The sequence below is a fragment of the Petaurus breviceps genome, unplaced genomic scaffold, assembly GCF_028583685.1.
Source record: "Petaurus breviceps papuanus isolate PSGF00001 unplaced genomic scaffold, PetGlider_PUasm1.0 181, whole genome shotgun sequence".
In the NCBI taxonomy this organism is placed as follows: domain Eukaryota; kingdom Metazoa; phylum Chordata; class Mammalia; order Diprotodontia; family Petauridae; genus Petaurus; species Petaurus breviceps.
Window position 1 is genome coordinate 1,948,753 of NW_027185784.1, and position 24,838 is coordinate 1,973,590.

Sequence of the window (24,838 nt, forward strand, 5' to 3'; positions counted from 1 at the left end):
TGTGTGTGTGTGTGTGTGTGTGTGTGTGTGTGTGTGTTTAATATAGCTGGAGCAAAAATATCTCCTTGGTAAGTATTTTAATTCATGTTTAATTTTTAATAATTCATCCGAGCGTAGTCAAATCTCACTAAAATTATCATTATGTAATATTACATGTGTAAATATTTACACATCTAATACACAATTTAACTTTAAAATCATGAGGCAGAGTCAACTGTTTTTTAAATCCCCTGACTTTTAAAAACAGCATAAAGAGGACTATTCAAAAGTTATTGCTAGGACAAGGGAATTAAGTTTATTTTGAGAATTGCTCTCCACTGCATGAACACTAAATTGATAGATTTATTTGGGGGGATGAGGACAATTTTAAAAGAGCACTAACTTTACCAGCTATGTATACAGTAGCAGCAAGATCAATTCTTAGAATTAACTGGCTTCGTCTTACCCTTCAAGAGAGTTACCATCTGGATGTACAGTGAGAATGAGATTTTCTAATAAAGTGTACATCTATATTTTCTTTCAGTTTGTTAAGCCAGAACAATTATATAACATTTAATTTTTAAGAAACAGTTTGCTATTTTACATTTAACATTCTGCCCTAGCTTTTTAATCTTGTGGATGGAAGAAATTAGTCATAAGTTCTTCTTTCAAGCTTAGAGCTGTCATAAATTGGAAGCATGCATATTTACACAGGGTCTCAGATCTGTACAGGTGCCAAAACATACTCTGCACATGCCATTTTAAATGCAAAAAGAAAATCAGTTTGATCTGTAATTTTCATTTAGTTTTCAAAGCTCTCTTACATCATGGTAGCAGATTCACCATCAAATCTTTAGTTAAAGAAACAATAGTGCCCAAATATGAATATCCAACTGCCAAAAATTCCTTTGGTTTTGTATGAAAAGAACCAAATGCCTCCTCTCCTCCTACCTTCCCCTTCTACCAGAAACATAATTGCTATGTGACACCTATATTTTGGATGATAGGTTGAAAAGATCTATCTTTTGGATATAGTAAGAAGGTCCAAAAAAGACTTCTTTTTCTCTTCAAAGATGTGAGTCATAGCAAAAACAAAATTATTCTTTCATTCAATCATTTATTTAATAAGCTTGTATTAAAGACCTACCATGAGCAAATCAGTTCTCTGAGGTACACTGAATTGGAAAAAAAGATTATACAAAGGTCCCAATCCTATACTTAAAGTATAATGTACAAATTTTTATAATTAAATACTTTGCCAGGATTTAATAAAATCTATATTTACTGGTTTTACTAATAAGTTGAAAAATTATGTCAGCAAAACAAAACAAAAGCCCTGACTAGCCTCAAGAGCTAGTCTATCAGCTTGTGTGCATATTTTGAATAGACACTCCAGAAGCACCACACACTGGATGCACAGAATTAAAGAGGAGGAGAACCAGCTGGATCGCATTTGGTAAACTGTGCAGTGCTTTTAATGACCTCAGGCTTCTCTCTGAAACAAAGACCCATCTCTTTAACACTAATATTCTTTCAGGGATGCTTTGTGGCCATGGAGCATGGAATATCACAGTCTCCAAAGAATAAAAGTTGCAGGTCACCCAAAGGACAATAGAAAGTCACATGATGGTCATAAGCTGCAGCATATTACCAATTAAGAAGTACACAGAAAATCAGATAAGGCCAATGTATTGATTTGTTTTGCTTAAAAGGGAGGGTTTCTGTGGGTAGGTAAAGGGTAAAGGGTGAATTAGTGAGAAATTATAAAAATACAAAAAAAGGGCAATATTAAAACATTATCAAAAATACATAGATCAAGAGGTGTGCAGAAAAGAACACAAATGGCAATTTTCTTACTTTTTGTTAAATTTGTTCATTTAGTATGTACTTGAAAAAAGCCACAAAACAGGTCTCTTTCTAGTCCTTTGCATATTGAAATGTATTATTAAATTCAATATATACTTGAAAATTTACCAAGCAGAAGCATCTTTCTTGTTCTTTTTATATTGAGATATTCATATTTACTGATTATTGCATTCATATTTCTTCTAATTTTTAAAACATTTACAAAGGAAAAGCAGCAAAAAATGAATTGCTAAAGAACTGTATGACTAGGAAAGGCAGTGGGTTAGTCATGAAGTGATAACAAAGGATAACCTATTAAATTAGATGAATTCATGTATAGACTATGTGCTCCATTGGCACCCACACAATGCTAAGAGACCTAGGGGAAAATCCCCAGAATGGCAAGTGTACCCCAGTAGAAGATCGATAATAGGAAGGCACAGACAGGTCACATGAAATGAGAAGGTATGGGTGGGGAGTGAGCCGTGCCCCCTGGAGATAATACCCACTTTGAATTTAAAACATCTAAGAATGAACATTTCAAAAAAAGACTCTAAACCTACCCTAAAAATCAGTATATAATTTCATCATCCAAAACTTTCCATTAAAAAGTCTATTCATCTAAATGAATGACTGACAAGCCATGCAAGTTAGAGGGCTAAGGTACATGGTGAAGCAGATTAGCACTATTGCTGGACTCTTTTCAAATGCTACTGAATTTAGTGTAACTACAGGAGAGAGTGATTCTAGCTTCAAGAAGAGGATGTAAGAGAAAAGAAAAAATAAAAGTAAATTACCTGAGACTTTAAAGATGCAAAAGCTACCCAGAAACTCTTACTTGAAAAGATGGAGCTTGGTAAAGATTTGAGGCCAGAGGGGATATGAAAAAAGTGCTGACAACCTCACAAATGCCACTGCAATGGCAGACAGAATTGTTATTACAAGTTTAACACCACTGCTGTTAAAGATACTCCTGACTAAGCTACCAGTAATTAGGCAGGGCATCAGGATTTCCATGAAGATGATGTCAAAATAGAATTATTTCAACGTAATACAATTTTAATTTGGAAATCTATAAAATTCTTAGCTCAGAAAGGAAAACAGCAGCAAAGGCATACAGGGTAAACATATTAAAGACTATGTATTATACTGAAATCTACCCCAGTACATTTTAACTTTGTATTCAGGTTTGCCTGGATTTTTAAAACTTTAACTTGAGAAGTATATTTTTATTTTTAAAAATCATTTCATAATCATACTGTGTAAATTATGTAAATATCACTAATTTACTACTAAAATATGTACTTGTAATGAGAATGTCATGATAGATAGATAGATAGATAGATAGATATATAAACCAATGATCACTCAAAAAACAAGGCTAAGGCACTAAAAAGAAATATTTTGTATTTAAAAATACATGTACACAAAAGGGAAAAAGAAAACACATATTTGCATAATATCAATAGCTATTTAAATAAAGTGTTGTATCAACAAGTGTTTACAAATATAATAAATAAAACTTTTTTTCTACAGTGGGAGCTATATATCAGGGAAAGAAGACATAGCTAATTAAGGAAATATCAAAACAAGCATCTTATGATGAAGTATAAATAAAACCTTGTCCTAACATGTCTCAGCAGAGGAAAAATTTTTTTCAAACATAAGACAAAAAGCAAAAACTATTCTGACTATGAAAAAAAAAGTAGTATTCTCATTTCCCTAAACCATATCAGTTGAAGGGGGAAGGAAACAGGAGAGAAAGAAAGGAGGGAGAGCTATTTTCAGGTAGCTAGGATTCAGATGATGACATGTTTATACAATGAAACTAAAAATTCTTCAAACCACACTTGCTAGCAAACTGGAAAATAGTTTGGCTTGTGAAACACAGGTGGCATGTGCTTTCTACTGATAAGTACACATTTAGCACTAGCTAGAACTACCAACCGGTTTTCGAGGAAAATCCAAAATAAATTCATCATATGAATCTCTGATGTTAAAACCTCAGAACTCTATCAAAGTTGTTTTTAAAGTAGATACTCTATCAGATTATATACATTAAGCAAATCCTAAATAAGTGCCCCTTCCCCTCCAATCAAAAAGTATTTATTAAGTGCCTACAATGAGCAAGGAAAATGCCTGAAATGATTTATAATGTAAATTCTGGAAGCATATACACAAACAGTGAGGACCTCTTTTTCCAGAGGAGAAAAAGATTTTTATCACATGTATCATAATTAGAGAAAATGTACCTTCAAACTAATGATAGTGCTCTTGGAAGAATACATTTTTTTGAAAGATGGTTTAACTCAAATTTTAGAATATTTTAGTTTCTCCCTTTGAACTTACCATAACTTCCTGCTCATAGGTCCAAACACCACAGGCTAGCTCCACACAGAATATCACAAGCAAACTTCCAAAGTACTACAAAAAAAAGCACAGGATAAAAGTATATTAGTGGAGCATAATTAAAATGATTTCTTTTATCAAAACCATGCTAAATATCTTCAGTGCCATGTTTATCTAAAGGAAAAGAAAACAGATGTCTGATCATTACTGAAACAGCGAGCCACTCTCATCAACAGATGGGGGAGAATATCTTACAAATTTAAAGACATCTGCAAAGGGCATTCATTCTTACCAAAATAGGCCATTGTTTATTAATCACCTCTTGGGATAAATACCCTTGAGAAACTTCAGTACTTCAGTTTAGCATCTGAATTAGCATGTTAAAGTCTAATAAAACTATATACACTGAATCCAAATTGTGGGACAGAAAACCATGCTTACATAAACCAAAACCTAGATCTAATAAGGTATGATCCAGAGATTGTTATGTTTGCTCCCCTCCTTATGGGCAGGCTTTACTCACACCATTCAATATAAGTAAAGATCTATCTATTCTTAGAAGTTTACAAGTCACAGAAAAAAACCAAACAACTAATAAATTATTATTAGGTGTGTCAGTTATGTGTGTGAAGCACACGCCTAATAAGGATTTGTTAGTTGATTGAACACAATTAACTTAGTTTTTTCCTGTGGCTTGTAAACTTCTGAGCAGTAGAAAACACTGCAAAATAAATAAGTGACTCAAAGTATGAGACAGCGTTTCCTCCAGTTTGATCTTCTTCTCTAATTTCTTCCTTCACTCTCTACATCTCTATCATCTGACCCCAGCATCCAAAACAGTCTGTATTTCTTTCTGCTTCGATAATACTCTATGCCACTTCAAGCTCCATGCCATTTGTTACCAGTTGCATTATTTGTAAGTCTCAATTTGAAGTCTTCAAAGTATGTGTTTGTCATCAGAAAAAAAAAACATTTTTGAACATAAAAGGAAGTCACAATTTTTCTCCAAGTCTTATTTGACGTTCTATTTATAATAGAATTCCAATTAGAAAACAATGTTTTAAAATGTAATTTATGTTATAATGAGATCAAAAGTCAAGATCGAACAGCTTTCTTATGCAATCTATCCTGTAAACACATTTCCCAATTTGATTACTCTAACAAGGTAGGTCACACACCCAACCCTCTCCCCAAATCCTAATATTTTAAAATATGTCACATCTGAAAAGGAGCAATAGATTAAGATGTCACATAATTTATTAAAATGAAAATCAAGGATGGCCAAAGGAGTAATGGGCAAAGGCAATGCCATTTACTTTGCTTGGTGATGATGTAGGGTGTTATGGAATGATTTTATGCAGAACTCCCTTTCCTTTCATTTCCCTTTTCTCCCCCTCCCCTCTAGTTCAGTCAGCCCTTGTCTAGTCCAGTAGTAGCCTCCTTGGGCCACTGGAAAGTTACCAGGTTCCTGGTTCCTAGGGCAAAAAGGGTCCCTCAAAAGCACTGGGCCATGAAACAATTAACACAATTGATTATAACGAGATATTGTTCTGTCTGATCTAGAGGTACAGTCAATGAGGTAACAGTGGAAGGCATAACGATGACAAACATATTTCCTTATACTGACTTAGTTTGCTCTGCGTTTGGCTAGAAATAAAATCTTTATTATTCATCCAAGTCTTCTAAAATATTCTTTCAGTATAGATACAAAAATTTGATGGATCAAATACAAAATTCTTTCTTCACATGCAAATATATAACAGTCTTTGAAAGTTCTCATGTAGGGGTGGCCAGGTAGCACAGCGAGTAAGAGCACCAGCTCCAGTGTCGGGATGACCCGGGGAATCAAATCTGGGCTCAGATACTTAGCACCACACCCAGAAATAACTGGCCGTGTAACCTTGAGCAAGTTACTTAACCGTGATTGCTTAAAAAAAAAAAAAAGTTCTCATGTGATTCCATTTTCCAATTACCAAATGTTTAATTTTATGTAGTATTAGCACATGATCAGTATGTCCTTTTTTAGCTTGAATACAGCAGTATTTTATTTACTCACATCAGCTTTGTCAACAATTTTATTATCCTGGTTATAAGTCATAATTTTCAATTCAATTTCTAGAAAATCCATAAAATTCTGTACTTAGGATCATCAGACTGGTTTTTGTTAGAGTTTCTGGTGTGTTTTTCTAGAAGATAGATCTAGTCTACTAATTCCATGACAAGTTATAAAGGAGAGAGTCTTCCTTCAAAAAGTACTCATGGCACAATCAGCTATATTCACTTGTAAAAATATTTTTGCCTTCTCAACTGTCCAGAAACCAGAGCCAGTCACTGTAAGACTGATTACCATGCTAAGAATGGTTCTGATAAAATATAATCTGTGCTATTGTTTAGTCAGATGCACATTTTACTTTAATAATGGCCTTACTTAATAGTTTTATTTTATAATAATAGGGGCTTTTCTTTAAATGAAAATGTGAGCCCCTTCCTTCAAGACTGAATGTAGACAAATCAATCCCTGAAAAGAATTTTATATCTAGACAGCAGAACTTGTTTGTCATTAGCATCACTAGTGTGAACTCCTGCTACATTTTAGGCCACTTCTCTAAACTGAGAAACTAGCCCCAAATAAAATACATTGACTGTTTTGGCTGCTCCATCAAATCCTAAATCATTAAGTCTCTCCCTGGCAGCACGAGTTTCTGTGAATGTTTCAGATTTGACCTTTGTATATCACTTGATGTATGCTATACAGATGTCCAGGTTGATTTCTCGATACTCTGTAAAACTATAATGTATGTCCTTGGAAGTGGCCTCCTCATGGACATGAGTCACAAAGAAAATTTGGTCCCTGACCGAGTGCTGTAGTCTTACTTCATCACCTTCCTGCTCCTCACAGTCACTTCTTTGACTTTTTCTTTAGTTTACTGATACTTTGAGCCCCCTCTTCATCCATGTCAAAATCTTCCCTTCCATTTACACAAAGCACTCAGTGATTTCATTTGTTCCTTACTACAACTCTATGAGGTTAATAATGTATTATTATCTCCATCGAATGGATAAGCAAATAAAATCAGGCTAAGTGATTTTATGCAAAGACATCTGAATTGGAACTATCAATTTTTTTAAATTATAAAGCCTTGTGACCCTTGATATTATATAACAAATTAGGCAATATAACATGTTTTCATTCAACACTTCAAAGATTTTTGTTCCTTTCCAGCCACAAAATTAGGGCATTAGCCCATCTTTCTTACAAATTTCTCCTTTCCTGTTCATTACAAATATTATGTCGGCCACGGGGCAGTATAGTTTGTACTGTATTCTTGAGTCAGCCACATACTTCCCTTTCCCTTTTGCTGCCATATGTAATGATTATGTTAGTAACACAAATACTGTGATTACTTTTCTCCCTTCCTCTTAGTTCACCTCAACTACACTGCTGTCCATCTGTTTCCCTTTCAAGCCTTTGAGCTCCCTTGTCACTTTGCCTTGCACCTTGAGAACTTTCTCCTCCACCATTCTGTTGGACTTTTCTTGTCTGTTTTTTAACTGTATTCTACATTTGTATAGCATCAAAATGCCCTAATCCATTATGCCTTACCAAATTTAATACAACTGAACTGGTAAACCCCAGAAATAGAATATATAGAACCTCCAACTTTGTTTACCAACTTCCTTTCACTCAGAAGTTAGCAAGTTCCCTATCACTGGAAATCATCAAAGAGAAGCTGGATAACTCCAGGAATACGTGAAGGGATTAATGCTTCAGGGTACACAGCTAAACCATTAGACCTCTAAGGTCTCTTTAAACTCCAATGGATAGTGCTGTGTCTGGAGATAGTAAGACTTGAATTCAAATCCAGCCTCTGATACTTACTGTGTAACCCTGGACAAATCAACAGTTGTTTGCCTCAGTTTCCTCATCTGTAAAATGAGGGTAATAATAGTTCTTACCTCCCAGGGTTGTTTTGAGGATCAAATGAGATAATATCTGTAAAGTGCTTAGCATAGTGGCTATAGATATGTGTTCAGTTTTTTGTTGTCATGTAAGGCAGATTTTAGTTGGTGTGTTGTTTTTCATCTGAACTTGTAATTTCATCAGTGTAGGAGCTGCCAGTGAGGAAATTTTATGCCAGTAATGATTTACAAACTTTTTGCAATTTAGAGTCACATGTAATAATCTGGAGGTATGGAAAGGTTAACTAAAAGTATGTGTTTGACATCCATGTCACCTTGACTACAAGGCTAATCTTCACTGCCACACTACTTCTCACAAACTCCCCTTACACTTTAAGGATACTTGCATTTATTACTATGAAAACTCTTTATATTAATACATAGTATAATTCCTCCATGCCTCAACAGCCAATTCAAGAAGTTGCCGCAGCCAAAAACATTCAATACAGGTCATGAACCTCTCTGAATGTTGTTAGGCAGGTCATCACCAGGCCCATAATGAAAGTCAGAGGGTATGAATGGCTGGCATAGCCTAGAACCCAGGATTACCTCCATGGAATAAGTCATTAGAATAAGACTTCAGTATAGAATACATATACAAAACTATATCTAGATTTAGATATATACATACACTCTCCCTATTTAAACAAATATGATATATAGGGATGTGAGAATAGTGAGTCCAGACCTGTGATTTTATCAGTGTGGGAACTCCCAGTATGAAAACTCCCTCCACTGACACAGATCTGTAACTTATAGTCTTACAGAGTTGACTAGGGCCACGGAGAGATTAAACAACTTGCCTCTTGTCACAGTGCTAGTATGCTTTAGAGTCAAGGCTTAAACCCAAGTTCAGCACTCTAACCCTAAGTTACAGTGACCCTCAACACACACACACTCTCACTCTCACTCACTCCCCTCTCTACAGTTTTCCTTTTCCACTCATTCTGCCAATATCCTTCCATATCAAAGCTGATAATATGTATAATGTGCTATCCACACAGCTCCGTATATGCTGCAATTCAGTCATCCCCATCAATCAAAAACTGCTCCACATCTGAACTCTGAAATTCTCTCTCACCACAATCTCTTATCTTATTGTCTCTCCCATACAATACTCCACCTATTCTTAGTCTTTACTTTCATTGTTGTTGAGTCCAGTCTGACTCTTTGTGAGCCCATATGGGGTTTTCTTGGCAAAGATATTGGAGTAGTTTGCCATTTCCTTCTCCAATTCATTTTACATTTGAGGAAACTGAGGTAAACAAGGTTAAATGACTTGTCCAGGATCACACAGTTAGTAGGTATTTGAGTCTGGATTTGAATTCAGGTCCTCCTGACTCCAGGCCTGGTGATCTAACCACTCCACCATCTAGTTGCCCCTTTACTGTCGTTAATCAGTCCTTTGAGCCTTCCCTTTTCTCCCAAACTTGCAATCTTTTTTGAACTCCCTACTTTCTCTTAGCTTTTACTCTATAATTATGGACTATGTTAAAATTGTATCTTGTTCTGATTCCCCTGACCACCCACCACACTTCTAGTCAGTATGGTAACTAAGTTTGTAAGTAGCCAGTATAAAGTAAGAATTCAGGAGGTAAGATTGCAAAGGGGAAACTAGAAGTCACATGTAGACCATCCCAAAGAAGAAAGGAGCATAATTTGCAATCTCATACCCATAATTTGCAAACAAAGGAGCACTATCTGCAAACAGATAGTGACCAAAAATCACATCCTGAGACTATGTGCTAAATCAGAAGAAGCCATCTAGGTCTTGCTAACAGGACATTTTGGTCCCATATGTTAATCTCAGATAAATTCCAAAAATCCTCAGTAAGATCAACAGAACACCAAATATTGCTGATAACTTTGAGATGACATGGATATATTAATGAGCTAAACCCAAGGTGGCACAGATAAGAGTTAGTCTGTCTCCCACCAAAAACCTATAAAGATGAGATCCCAAAGTGCTGCTTCCCCCTACCCTACCCTACCTCCCCAGCACTCTTCCATTTCCATCTGGATCCAAGCTACCAAGTGGTCCCAACTCTAATCCAAGGTTAGGAAAATTACTCACTGTGCCTCTACCCCTCCCCATTCTCTTCCCTATGCTGCCTGCCTTGCTTCACCACCCCATCCCCATTCACATACCAACTGCCTCTGTACCTCCCCTTTTGAGCCACTTGCCACTGTTCTTTTTATACATTTGCCCTTGCACCTTAATAAAGTGTTAATGAAGCAATACTTCAAGTACTCCTTTCCCTATAAGTACCCAAAGAACTGGGTGTGCCTGTCCCCATTTCATAATTCTATCTATTAGCCATTCTGTGACATTTTTAAAATATCCTTACTCCATCTTTGAATCCCTTAACCATTTGACTCTCAACAATTTCCCTCCTAGGGGGAAGAAGAAACGGGGTAATTTTCACTATCTATTAAATTTCTACTGCTGTGTGAATACTGATGAAATAAATGAAGACATCATGCTCTATGCAGATGATTCCCAACCCTCTCCACCCAGAATCACTCCTGCCAGACATCTCTTCCTGGATATGCAACCAGCACCTCAAACTCAACATGTCCAAAACCAAACTCAATACTTTCCTGCCTCACCCTGTCCCTCCTCCCATTTTCCGTATTTTTACTGATAATCCTATCATACTCCCCATCAACAAATTCAAATCTCAGTCATCTTTGTTCCCTTACTCCTACTTCCCCAATATCTAGTCAATGTGCCAAGTGTTGTACATTCTAACAGTATAATCTCTCACATCCTTCCTTTCCTCATAGTCTCACCACCTCTTGCCCATCTATTTAATAGCCTCCTAACTTGTTGTCTCTCTGACTCCAGTCTCTTCCCTTTCCAATTTAGTCTTCCCACAGCTGCCAAAACAATCTTCCTAAGGCACAAGGTTGACCATATAATTGCCCTAGAATAAAATGCAAAAGAAATTAGGGACAAAGCATTTAAAACCATCATCAGGGGTGGCCAGGTGGCTCAGCGAGTAAAATCACTGGATCGAATCTGGGCTCAGATACTTAGCACCACACCCAGAAATAACTGGCCATGTAACCTTGAGCAAGTTACTTAACCCCAATTGCTTTAAAAAAAAAAAATCATCAATCTGGCTCACTTTAAACCATACCTGTGTTAATGAGCAAGTTTTCTCAATGAAGAAAACTTTTTCAAAATAATGTAATTAAAACACCTTCAAAACTGACCACTGAGAATATTAGCTTTTCTGTTCAGAAACAAGTATCTAGACCCATCTAAGCCAAAATGTCAGTAAAACTAAGTGAACCAAAACACAGCTAACCTCATTTAGTTATGATAAAATTTCAGCTAACCAGAAACTCTCAAGTGATCCATTTTTTTTATTTAGGACAAGGACAGGAAAGTCAAGACCTTAGAGAAAACCAAAACATTTAAAATTGAACACAAAAATTTCTTAAAAGCTCCCTCCCTGTCCTCAAAACCCCACAACTTCAGAAGTGAGGCATGGTATCGTGGAAACAATATCATAGAAAAGAAAATGCTTGTATGACTTTCCCACCTGGGTCTGCATCCTTTCCTTGATACTAGCTGTAAGCCAGAGAGCCTCTGAGCCTTGTTTATACGAAAACATTTGTCTAAGAACCTTAAATGACTTACAGAAATATGAAACTATTTTATCACTATGGAAGATGCTAAGTATGGTCGTTGAAGTCACTAGAAGACATTAAGCTTGGAGTTTCAAACCTTGAACTCAGCCCTATGAAGTAGAATAGTAATTTAGTGATTTTGGTGGAGGTTATTTTTTTTAATTTACTTTTATTTTAGAAAACAATTACAGTCATAATGTTTGCAAATTCTTGTGTTTTTATCATTTTAAATTGAAAAGAAAATCTAATTTCCTGCTTTGAAAATGGTGGGAAGGGGGCAGATTGGATCTCATTTTGAAGCTTGCCCAGGTTAATTATCCCCATCCTGTGAGCTTTTAATAAAGAACTACTTGACAGGAAGGCAATAGATAAGAAATGTAAATGAGAAATGCACTCTTAGACCTGGTCACAGTGTAGATTTGCTTTGTTGAGTTATACATATTTAATTCAAGGAAAGGCTTCTGGGAAGGGGCTATGGATGGCACCTTAGAAACAAAAAACCAGCATCAATAAAACTTTTTTTTAGGAATAAAAGAAAACAAAAATGTAGAAGAGGAGGGATACAACAGCAATTTTAAAAATTTACAGTAAAATTATACATATATATATATATATACATGTTTCTTAAAAAACAATTTATGTAGTAGTTCAGTTTCTTATACAAGTCTCTTGTTTTTGTTTTTTTTTTTTTGCCTTTGAAGAGTAATTGGGGTTAAATAACTTGCCCAAGGTTACATGGCTAGTTATTTTTTTGTGTGGGTGTTAAGTGTCTGAGGCCAGAACCGAACTTGGGTCCTCCTGACTTCAGGGCCTGTGCTTTACTCACTGCGCCACCTAGCCACCCCTAAGTCTCTTGTTCTTGATGATTAAGTTCACATTAATAAAGATAATTTAATTTAAACAAGGAGAATTATTAAAATTCCTTTTCTTCACCACAATGTATTTTTATAACAAATCTTCAAATAATAAAAAAATCTAATTAACTACATCTAATTCACCTCCAAAAAACTGACGTTCTCCCCCCCATATTGAGACTATATTATTTTTGTTCCCCTGCCCCAGGTAATCTCTCATGTATATTTTACATATTTAAATATTTTCATTTTGTTTTCATAATGCCTTAACATTTCTTCCTCCTCTACCCAGCAACAAAGAATTTTTAAAAAGAAAGGAAAAAGGACAGTTTAGCAAAATTAATCAATATCAACTGAATATAATATTCTATGCAATTTTCTCCAACTACTGTCCTTCATCTCTGCAAAGAAAGGAGGTTAGTACATTTAGTCATTTCTTTTCCAGGGCCAAGCCCAGCCATTATAATTACACAGTATTCAGTTCTGAGATTTTGTCCTTTTCATTTATATTGTTGCTACCATTGTATATATTCAGTCCTGTGAAATGTAGCAATCTAGAAAAAAAAATAATTTTTGTCATTTATAAAGATTCCACAAATTCTGAGAGACAGTTTATCTGATAACTTGGTTTCTAAATAAATGTCAATTACCTTAAGTTTCTTCTAAATAAAAATATTTCAATTTCTTCATCCTGAGGGCCATAGGATTTTGCAGTTGAAAAGATCTTATATGTTATTAAGTTCAAGTCTCTTATATTACAAATGAGGAAAATGAGGACCACAGCAATTAGATGATTTGCCTAAATTCATGAAGTTACCATCTGAATTAAGATTGACATACAGGTCCTCCATCTCAAATCCAAAGCTCTTTTCCACTACATTACCAGTGAACCTCTTTAATTTGGTTTCTATGCTAATTCTTGTTGTTGTTTGTCTTTTCTTCTTGAAGGGGACCATAACATCAGGGTGGTAGTGACATGACATGCAAGTGACTGCAATTTAAATGAGGGAGGGCTGTGCAAAGTCACCAGCCTCACTTTCTCCTCCAGAGCCATCTGGGTCCAGTGGCAAGAAGATATAGATTAAGATTACTAAAGATGGCCCTAACTGCTAATTTGTACATTGTAGCCAAATAGGGCAGTAAATCCTAAAAAAAATCATAAAAGTTATTTTAATCTATTTCTAAATGGCTTTATGTTTGAAAATATGGCCTTTCCACTTAAAAACTAAAAACATGCTCTTTGCCTACAAATTATTTAAAACCACAGGCACCAAGATAGGACCCAAGATTTAAAGCTGAAGGAGACATCAGACATTGTCCAATCTAAACTTTTTACTTTATGAAGGAAGAAACTGAGCCATATTGAGGCAAGTTATTAAGGTCATTAAGGCAAGTAGTAGATAGCAGAGCTAATATCTGAATGCTCTGACTGCTCATCCATCATGACACCACAGAAGCAGATTAGTCTGCCTGGGAACTTGATACAAGCTTGAATTCATCAAAGGAAGGGTGGTGTACTATACAGAATTCTGGGCTTGGAGTCAGGAAGATATGGATTCAAATCCCGCCTTTTAACACTTACCAGTTGTATTAATAGAGACAAGTCACCTAACCTCTGTGTACCTTTGGCAATTTCCTAAAACTTATCTGCATACAGGTACTCACCCCTTCTTCAATTCAGCAGCCCTCATATGTGCACATTCACCTACATACCCATGCACCCACACACATATAAACCATTCTAAAATATAATATACTATGTTAGGGTGTTTAATATTAAGTAAATTTTGTGCCCTTTTCTTTCTAGCTATACTTTAAATACCTACACTTTAATAAACAAAAGGTTTGATTAAAGGCCTGGATCATGAAAATGATAAATGATAAATTCCAGTCTCTATCCTGTCTAATGCTAAACTTTACAGACTTTTAGTGTTAAGTAGTTCTTTGTCAGTTGCTTATTTTTCTTATCCCCAAGACAGGAGATTTAAAAATATTACATTACTTGTAGTTAGTAAATAATAGAATTCCAGTGCCAAATATTTGTACAAGGTAATGGAACAGCTGTCATTTTGTTAAGAATCTACTGAGACTAGGATATACAGAATATTTTCATTACATTGGTACCTACCCCCTCAGAAAAAGCAAGAGATAAAAATCTTGGTTATATCCTGTGCTCAAAATGAAATTGCAAGGAAATTAAATCAGTTCTTTATAAGTGCAATCTCAGACAATGTTCAGCATTTTCAGAGGAAGGATAACGTTGAATGACCTTTTCTGAACAGAATGAAATGGAAGTACCCTAAAACCTTAATAATTGGTAATAATTGAAGGGAGAGTTGATCTAATACTCAAACATTTGAATTATAAAATATTTTCAAATAAATAAAATGTTTCTACTTTCAAGAATATGTTGTAATTCAAATTCAAATTTAGCCACCAAAGTTTTGGCAAGTATGAAGTTCTTCAAACTTACTGTTTAAATGCATACTTTTTTGTAGGGGGGGGGGGCGGGGGCGGCGGGGAGGCAGTCTGGCTACAATGCTACAAAGTCCTTAAACAATTCTCTGGTAAATAGGTCAACTATTCCCTCTGAGACTTTTTTTATTCAGCTAATTTGCTTTTCTCCACTCCTCTCCACTCCCACCCACCCCTACCAAGAAAGGCCCAAAGTAAAAGGTCAAACACTAACCAAGCCATTTTTTTAAGGATTCCACAGTTATGACTTTCGACCAATTAAAAATCATTTATTATATGCCTTCTAGGTGCTGGGAACAAGTACAAATAATGAAAATATCTATTCACAAGGAGCTTACATACTAATACAGCTCAAATTAGTGAGATCTTTCACAATTTGACTCAAACTCTGTTTTCTAGGTAACAGGATAAAAGGAAGGTGACAATCTTTAGAGGGCCTGAAATCTTAAAAAAAAAAATCTAAGAAAGTCTTGACCATTTCTTGAACTCAATGATTCTGATTCTCCAATATTTTAGAATATGATAGTCAATGTTACTTGGTAATACTTCTTCTAGATTTTATTCTTATTTCTTATTAAATTTTATGTCTATTGTCAAAGACAGCAGACAGCAGTGTCCAGAAAGTCTACAAAGCAGCAGCAGGGATTTTAAAGGTTGAAAGTTAAATTGAGGGTTCTCAACTAGAGGCACAATAGGTCTGTGACAATAATTAATCAAACAATTTGTCTTATGAATTATACTACCTTTTATCTTCTTAGGCCTGTCCTATTATTTTTAAAAAGACATCACTGGTCTCCAACAAATCAATCTGTGAGATAGATATTTCGACTGGACACATAAGTGGAAGAAAGGTAGGGAGAAATGAAAAGGAGACTACAGTTCTGGGTGGGGTGGCCGAGACCTGAAATTAGAGCTTCCTTTTCTTTCATCATCTAAGAGCTGGGCCAGCTCCAGTTATCCTGATTTATATCTGGCCACTGTACCCAGATGGCTCCAGAGGAGAAAGTAAGCTGGCGACCTTGCAGAGCCCTCCCTCACTCAAATTCAATTTACTTGCAAATCATGGTATCATCTTCCTGATGTCATGGTCCTCTTTGAGAACAGAGACAAAACACACATCACCTAAGAGTTAAATAGGAACCACAGTCAAACAGACATTGACAAAATGGACCAAATAATAATGATTTTCAATGAAAACTGAAGTAGCAAAGAAAATAATGCTGAGCTGATGGAACACACACTCTGGGTATCTTGGGGACTGGGATCCAAGCCAACTTTGCCTGAAATCTTCTAGCTGAGGTTCTTTATCAGTAACAAATACCTAATACCATCCCACATTCAAGGGGGAGAAATAAGGTCCATTATTTTATATACCTATATAATATCCTATATGTGATAGGTTAGATAAAAAATCCAAAAGATAAGAAGAAATGACCTTAACTATTTCTTGAACTATTCAATAACTCTGATCCTCCAGTGCTTCAGAATATGATATCCCATGTTATTTTGTAAATATTACCTTCTGGGTTTTAATCACTTTTCTTATTATATTTTACAATTATTGTCAAAGAAGATATATTCATTTTAATTTTCTTCATATGTATAATATATATATATATACACATATATCCTCAAACATAACGAAATTCAGTTTTCTGAAATTATTTTTCAACAAAAGGAAAACTTTTCCTTTTAATTCAATAAACTTTATGATATTAAGAATGCTTAACTGAATTTAATTTAATAAGTGAGGCATTTTGAGCTTTTACCAGAGAAGATGTGGAAAATTTAACAGGTTGCATTTTCCCTCCCTATTCTTAGAAGAGTTCTTTAGCTATAATGCCAAAGACTTATTTTTTTTTTCTTGAAGAAACTTATTTATTTATTTATTGCTTTTTGGAGGGCAATTGGGGCTGACTTGCCCAAAGTCACATGGCTAGTAAATGTGTCAAATGAGGCTGGATTTGAACTCAGGTCCTCCTGACTCCAGGGCCGGTGCTCTATTCACTGCACCACCTAGCTGCCCCCAAAGACTTATTTTTAAAAATAATTTGATTCAGTTCTATATTTATTAAATAATTACAATGCGCAAGATACCACACTAGACATTGGTGATACAAAAACAAAAACTCATTCCAAGTTCTCAGGGAGGGCACTCTACAAGAAGAATGCAACACAGAAATAAATACAAAGGAGTTTGAAGTAGAAATTACTAATTACTGATGGGAAGAGAGAAGACTTCATGAAGGAGATGGTGCCTGAATGGCACACCCTGAAGAAAGATAGAAATTCTGAAAGACAGAAGTCTATTTCAGCCTTCTTTGAATGTACAGTGGCAGAAAAGACAGGTTGAGTACTGGGAGCAGCAGAGTTTGGCTGAAACACAATGTGAAGCAGAGTAATGAAAACAAATACAGAAAAACTATATTTGAGCCAAATCATTTAAGATCTTAAATACTGGGTTAATAAGAAGCCTGTATTTTAGCTTATAGGCAATATGGAGGGGCGGCCAGGTAGCACAGCGAGTAAGAGCACCAGCTCCAGTGTTGAGAAGACCTGGAGATCAAATCCTGGGCTCAGACACTTAGCACCCACCCAGAAACACCTGGCTGTGTAACCATGAGCGAGTTACTTAACCCCAATTGCTTAGGGGCAGCCAGGTGGCTCAGAGAGTAAGAGCACCGGCTCCAGAGCAAGTTACTTAACCCCGATTGCTTTAAAAAAAAAAAAAAAGCAATATGGAACACTAGAGATTTTTTATCTGTATACATAGATAGAGGGCACAGGATGAGTTGAATATGAAGGGATGATATCTAAAAAACTGAAATTAAGAGGTGAAAGAGGAATTTATTGGGAGGAGAAAGGGAGAGATAGATTAGGGTAAATTATCTCATATAAAAGAGGCAAGAGAAAACTATTACAATGGAGGGGAAGAGCAGGAAGGTGAAAGGGAATGGGACCACATTATTCTCATTGAATTTGGCTTAAGGAGGGAATGACATACACACTCAATTGGGTATCTTACCCTACAGGAAAATAGGGGAGTAGGGGATAAGAGGGAGGACAGAAGGGAGGGCAGATTGGGGAAGAGGGTAGTTAGAAGCAAACACTTTTGAAAAGGGACAGGGTCAAAGGAGAAAATAGAATAATTGGGCAGTGGGATAGGATGGAGGGAAATATAGTTAGTCTTTCACAATGGAAATGATTTGGGTAACTACACATGTACAACCTATATTGAATTGCTTATCTTTCCAGTGGGGATGGGTGAGGAGGGAAGAGGGAAAAAATCTGGAACTCAAAGTTTTAAAAACAAATGTTTAAAAAAATTGTTTTTTACATGCAATTGGGAAACAAGATATATAGGCACTGGGATATAGAAATCGATCTTGCCCTACTAGAAAGTTAGGGGGGTGATGGAGGAGGATATAAGAGAGAACAGATTGGGAGAAGGGATAGTCAGTAGGCTTGCTATTTTGGGGTGGGGGTAGGGGAGAGACAGGGAGAAAAAAATGTAACTCAAAATTTTGTGGAAATGAATGTTGAAAACTAAAAATAAATAAATAAAATGCAAAAAAAATAAATTTAAAAAAAGATCTTAAATACTAGGCTAAGGAGCCTGTATTTTAGCTTATAAGCAATATGAACACTGGAGATTTTTTTTATCAAGGTATATAATCAAACATATTTTAAGAATATTATCTTGGCAACTGTGTGAAGGATGGATAGAAGGAGAGATTGGTAGCAGAAAGATCACTTTGGGAAGCTATTAAAACGTATCAGGCAAATAAATAGTGAGAATTGTGACAAAGAAAAGATGAAGGAGTGGAAATAAGAGGTTACCGTCAAAAAACTGACAGAACTTGGGAGTTGATTGGATTTGAGGTGAGAAGTCAAAGATAATAACTCTGAGTTTATAAATCTGGCTAATAGAGGATGGTAGTGCTTTTGAAAGAGTCATGGAAGTTTGGAAAAAGGGTATGCTATTCGATTTTTGATATTTTGAGCTTGAGGTACCTTAGACATTCAGGTGGAAATGTCCACAAAGCAGATGGGGGTCAGGAGAAGGAAGACTGGAGTTAAAGAGAGAAATTCACTGGATATTGAGAATTGAGTGTTTTCTATGTAGAGATGATAATTAAAACCATGACACTATAAGAGCACTGGCCCTGGAGTCGGGAGGACCCAGGATCTGTCTGGCCTCAGTTACTTAACACCCACACAAAAAAACTGGCCGTGTAACCTTGGGCAAGTTACTTAACCCCAATTGCTTAAAAAAAAAAAAAAGAGACTAGAGATCATGAAGAGAGATAGTTTAAAGGAATAAATGGATACAGGACAGCACTTTGGAGGATTCCCATGTTTAATGGGTGGGAGGTATATGACAATGATTCAGCAAAGGAGAATACAGAGGTGCTACCAGATAAGTAAGACTAAAATTAAGTGATTTATATCATTGAAGTCAAGGTAGAAAAGAGACTGGTTTTTCAGAGCCAAAAGTTACAGAGAGGTTAATACATAAGTGAATTGAGAAAATACCATCAAATTTAGCAACTGAGATCTTTACATTAGCAGCTAAAGAAAGGTTAATTACAGGCTGACATACCAAAGGGATGGCACAGCCAAGTAAAGAATGAGGGAGATCTCATCATATTAGTAGACAAAAGGAAAAGAGCAGAGAAACTGAAGATGACAGAGAAGGAATGATCAATGGGACAATCTCCAGGACGAAGGCAAGAGGAACAGATGGAACTGAGAGCATGTGGAGGGAAAATACAAAACCCAGGTGCTGGGAGTTTAGGGGAACATCTCCCCAGAAATCATAGCTTTAAAGATCAAAGAAATGTAACCTGGAGGGATGTGTAGAGAGACAAGACCCTGAATCTGTATTCTGTTCTGATTCTATCTCAAAGGGAGGTCCTAGTATCTTAGAACTCCAGCTCCACCAGGATGGTCTGATAAGATGAACTACAGGGAAATACCCCAACCTGAAACAGATCTGACCTTAGACAAGACCAAGGTTACCCCAAAGTTTTGACTTTCTCAGAAAGAATCAAGTGCATTAAAAGCAGAAAAGCAGTGTTGAAGGTACTCTTTGTGTACCTGTTTTAGTGAGTACATCAGAATGATTTATTAAATAGTACATCAATTGTATGTATGCAAATGAGTGTTTTTAAAATAATAGGTTTGTTTTCAAGTAACACACCGCAAGTACTATCTTGTAACACTATACATTTGCTTAGGAAATCCTTTTTCATGGTGAAAAAAAAAGTTGACCTTCCCATATCGGACTTTCACAAAACCTTAACCACATAGTTGACAATTATATTGCATTATAAACTTTCTAAAGTTTATATGCATTATTTCATGTCAGCCTCATAACAATACTAGAAGGCTTGTACTACAGGTATCATTGCTAGCATTTTACCAAGAAGGAAACTGAGGTTCAAAGACTTTGAGGTTCAAAATAAGCATGATGGAGAGAGGATTCTGAGAAGATGGTGGAATAGGTCAGAAAATTCCAAACTCCCAAGATTTTCCTCCACAAAAGAAATAAAACAGCACCTCAGGGCAAGTATAGAGCAGTGAAAATAAAGAGGTGGGAAAGAACTGGGGTCCTCCAGGGACAATTGTAGCATATCAGAAGAAAAATCCCAGGAAGAGGTTTGGTCCCAGTAAACACCTCCAGGCTAGAGAATGTTTAAACAGCAAGCCCTGGGGTTAGCTGGGAAGGGAGGCTGCCTCAGTACAGTCACAGGAACTTTTACCCACCTTCCTCTCACATACACACACAGAGGGGAGCTGGGTGTCTGAGCCCAGGGAAAATTGAGGGAACCTCTGCTGACAAGGAACAACAGACCCTGCAGTGCTTCAGAGACTCAGTCGCCCCCATCCCTACCTCAGTGCTGGAGGTCTTGGTTTGGGATCAAGGTCAGAGAGGAGAACTGAAGGAGGATCCCAGGCCAGGACTAGAGATGATTTTTTAAATATATTTTTTAAATTTTTTAAAATTGATTTATTTATTTACTTTTAGTTTACAACATTCAGTTCCACAGTCCCTTGAGTTTCATATTTTCTTCCCCTCCCCCGCATGGCAGCATGAACTCAAATATAGGATCTACAAATATCTTCACATTAATAATTAGTCAGGTTGTAAAGAAGGATTATAACTGATGGAGTAATCAGTGGGAAAGAGGAAACAAAACAAACCAGAAAAAGAAACAGAGCAAGTAGTTTGCTTCAATCTGCATTGAAAGGAGCCCAAGGACTAGAGATGATTACAAAAAATTAAGCTATTACCAAAAAAGTTAAAAAAAATTTTTAAATGCACAGGCAAACTAGAAAGAATCCAACCACAGAGAACTAGTATGAAAATAAAGAAGACCAGAGTTTGCCTTCAGAGAAGGGCAGTGAAGCAAAGAAACCCTCTTCTACACCAGAGAGCAATGTCAAATGGTCTCCTGCCTAAAAAGAATTAATAGAAGAAACTTTAAAAAGACTTTAAAAATCAAATGAGAAAGATTGAGGAAAAAGTTTATTTTAAATCCAAGAAAAACAAGGAGATAATGAAAAGAAAGCCAATTAATTAGAAAAGGAGATCCAGAATCTTAACGAAGAAAACGACTATTTAAAAATCAGAATTGGGGGGGCAGCTAGGTGGCACAGTGAACAGAGCACTGGCCCTGGAATCAGTGGGACCTGAATTCAAAACTGGCCTCAGACACTTGAAACACTAGTCATGTGCCTTTGGGCAAGTCACTTAACCCCAACTGCCCTCTAAAAAACAAACAAAAAAAACCTCAGAATTGGGCAAGGAGAAGCCAGCAAAGTCATAAGTAACCAAGAAATAATACAACAAAATATAAAGAATGAAAAAATAGAAGAAAAAATTACATATGGTGTATTTAATATTTAATGTAAAAATTTTTTATTTTATTTCATATTTAATGTAAAAAATTACATATGGTGGTGCCACAATTAGAATCACACAAGACTTAGCAGTGGCAACACTAAAAGACCAAAGGGCTTGGAACATTATATATCAAAGAGCAAAAGAACTGGGCTTTTGGCCAAAAATCTCATATCCAGCAAAGCTAAACATAATCTTGAATGAAAAACAAAAAGGACATTTGATAAACTGTCAGACTTTCAGGATTCTGTTCAATAAAAGTAAAAAAAAAATCTGAACTTAATAGAAGATTCAACATACAAGAGCCAAGAGAAATATAAGGTACATACCAAAGACTGATTACAACTCAATAAGGCAGATGGTTTACTTTTTATTGTATGTAAAATGTAAAACTTAAGTCTAAGATTGTTATTAGCAAATGGGTAGTTCATAAGAAAGACTAAGGTAGACCTAAGTGTGATATGACTTTTAAAAGCAAAATCATTCAGAAACAGCTAAAAAGAGTAATTATATGATACAAATGAGGATGGAGAGGAAGAACTGACACAAAGGAATTACATGGGGGAGAAGGGCTGGTAGTTTTGGAAACCTACTTTCATTGGGAATGGGTTCAAGAAGGAGCAATACATATCTAGAAGAGTATAGAAGTCTTCTAAATTTAGAAAGAAGTAAAATGTTAAGGGGATGGGGGAGATGATATGGGAAGATTTTTTAGAGGAAGGCTGAGGGAATAGCTTAAAGGGGGATATAGAAGGGTGTTTAGATTAATGGGAATGGGAAGATAAGGGAGGGATCTTTAGAGGGGAGGGTGAGGGAATAGGTCAAAGGGGCACATAAAAGGATGTTTAGATTTACAGAAATGGGAGGATATGGGAGGGATCTTTGAGGGGTGAGGTAAAGTAACAGGAGGGCAAGGCAGTGGGTAGAAGTAAAGTAGAGGAAATAAGACAGCACAAACATAAAAACAAAGATTAGGAGTAGACTGTTAGGGAATTATGTATTTATATATGTATGTTTGTTAAGTATGTGTATATATTTATATGTGTATGTATATATCTATATCTAAATATATCCACACTTAATTGTAACCTGAAGGGAAGGGGAATAAAAGGGGGGGGGGAGAACAAAGTAAAAAGTATAGAGCAGAGAATAAAAGAAAACCTACAAGGAAGCAAAGATGGCCAGCTCTCAATACAACATGCAATATTTAATATATAAGCTTTCTTGAAATGAAAATTTATTGCTGTATATTTTTAATTCTATCACATTCTGCTGTGGCCATGACATGTTTTTTTCTTTTCTTATTTTATATTTAAGTTTATGTTTCTTTTCCTTATTATATATTTAACATACATAATTAATGTATATATAGTATTATATATAACATAATATATATAATATAGTATTCAAGTCTAAAATTTAAAAAGATTTTTAAAAATAGGCACATGCTCATCGTCACAATAAGTATGAGTCAGAGGCTAGACTGAAACCCATGTTTCTACTGACTATAAGTCTAACACTTTCTTTTACCCCATGATGCCTCATGAGATTTTACTCTGTAAATCTAAGGAATGTCTAATAGAACAAATGCCTTCTTCAAATGTACCACTAGATATCCAACAATGTAAGTATATCTGTTAGTTTATGGATTCATAGCATGATGTATTGAGTTTCCCTAACCAAGGGGTGTTCAAGCAGAGGCCAGATTTGTTGTTGTTGTTGTTGTTTTTCCCTTTTTTTTTTTTGGAGGGGGAAGGCAGGGCAATTGGGGTTAAGTGACTTGCCCAAGGTCACATGGCTAATTTTGTGTTAAATGCCTGAGGCCGGATTTGAACTCAGGTCCTCCTTATTCCAGGGCCGGAGCTCTATTCACTGCTCCACCTAGCCACCCTCACAGGCCAGATTTGTTGAGAATTACTGAAGAAGAGGTTCATAATTCCAGTCCTAGGAATAACTTTCATAATTTCTCTTTGAAATCACCATTGCTGTTTTACTAAAGCCACTAAGTTGTGAAACTATTGTCTTTTTCCCTCAAGACCATGACCCCACTTAGAAAAATTAGGTTTATCAATTGCACTATTCCATTTATTCTTTTTTGCTATCGTTGCTAGGCAGTCATTAAGCTACATTGCCTCATGTACGACAGACCCCTTTAAGACCTTGCTTGTACTTTTAAAGTCTTTCAATGTGCTAGTTTTGTGGGAATGGCACTTAATTGTATGTGCAAAGGCACGCTGACAATAACTGTTTTTTCTACTTAACATAAAATACATTTTAAACACAGAATCATTAATTAACAAAACCCCAGGGATGAAAAGAATGGCTAATGGGAAATATGTACTACAAAGTATTCTTTCCAAAATATCTTTGCAGTTTAAATCACTTTAAGGAATTTAAATATTAATAGATTTATTATTAATGTATTTTTAGATTTTTTAAAATAAACTATAAGAAAGAAGCACAGAAAACTCAGACAAATGAGAATCTCCTTCCCAAATACATGAAAAATCCAATTTGTAGACTAACACAATTCATTACCTAGCAGAAATAAAGTAATTCAACTGTACTATGCACATATAGAATCCTAGAGTTACTACAAAACCTTATCCCTACTTTTAGGTGACAAACAAAATTTACTGCTACATCCTTCTGTTTCAGAGGAGGAAGAATTCCAATAGTAAAGAATTGTGATTTATGATTTGGCAAAGTTTTGAGAAAAAAAAACATTACCTTAGTTATCAATTTATTTTGTAGAACCCCACATGCTAAATTATGGGAGAAGAGTGGGGAGGGAGGGGGGAAGGGAGGGAGAGGGGGAGAAAAGGAGGAA

General features: G+C 35.7%; 1 protein-coding gene across 4 annotated transcripts in view; it reads right to left on the minus strand.

The window, feature by feature from the left end:
- TSPAN12 (tetraspanin 12) overlaps positions 1-24,838 on the minus strand; it is a 188,691-nt gene that overhangs the window by 35,430 nt on the left and 128,423 nt on the right. For all 4 annotated transcript variants that reach the window (XM_069087088.1, XM_069087087.1, XM_069087086.1 and 1 more), the window contains exon 5: positions 4,174-4,248. In XM_069087088.1, coding sequence (XP_068943189.1) covers positions 4,174-4,248 — 75 coding nt within the window. The remainder of the gene's footprint in view (positions 1-4,173; positions 4,249-24,838) is intronic.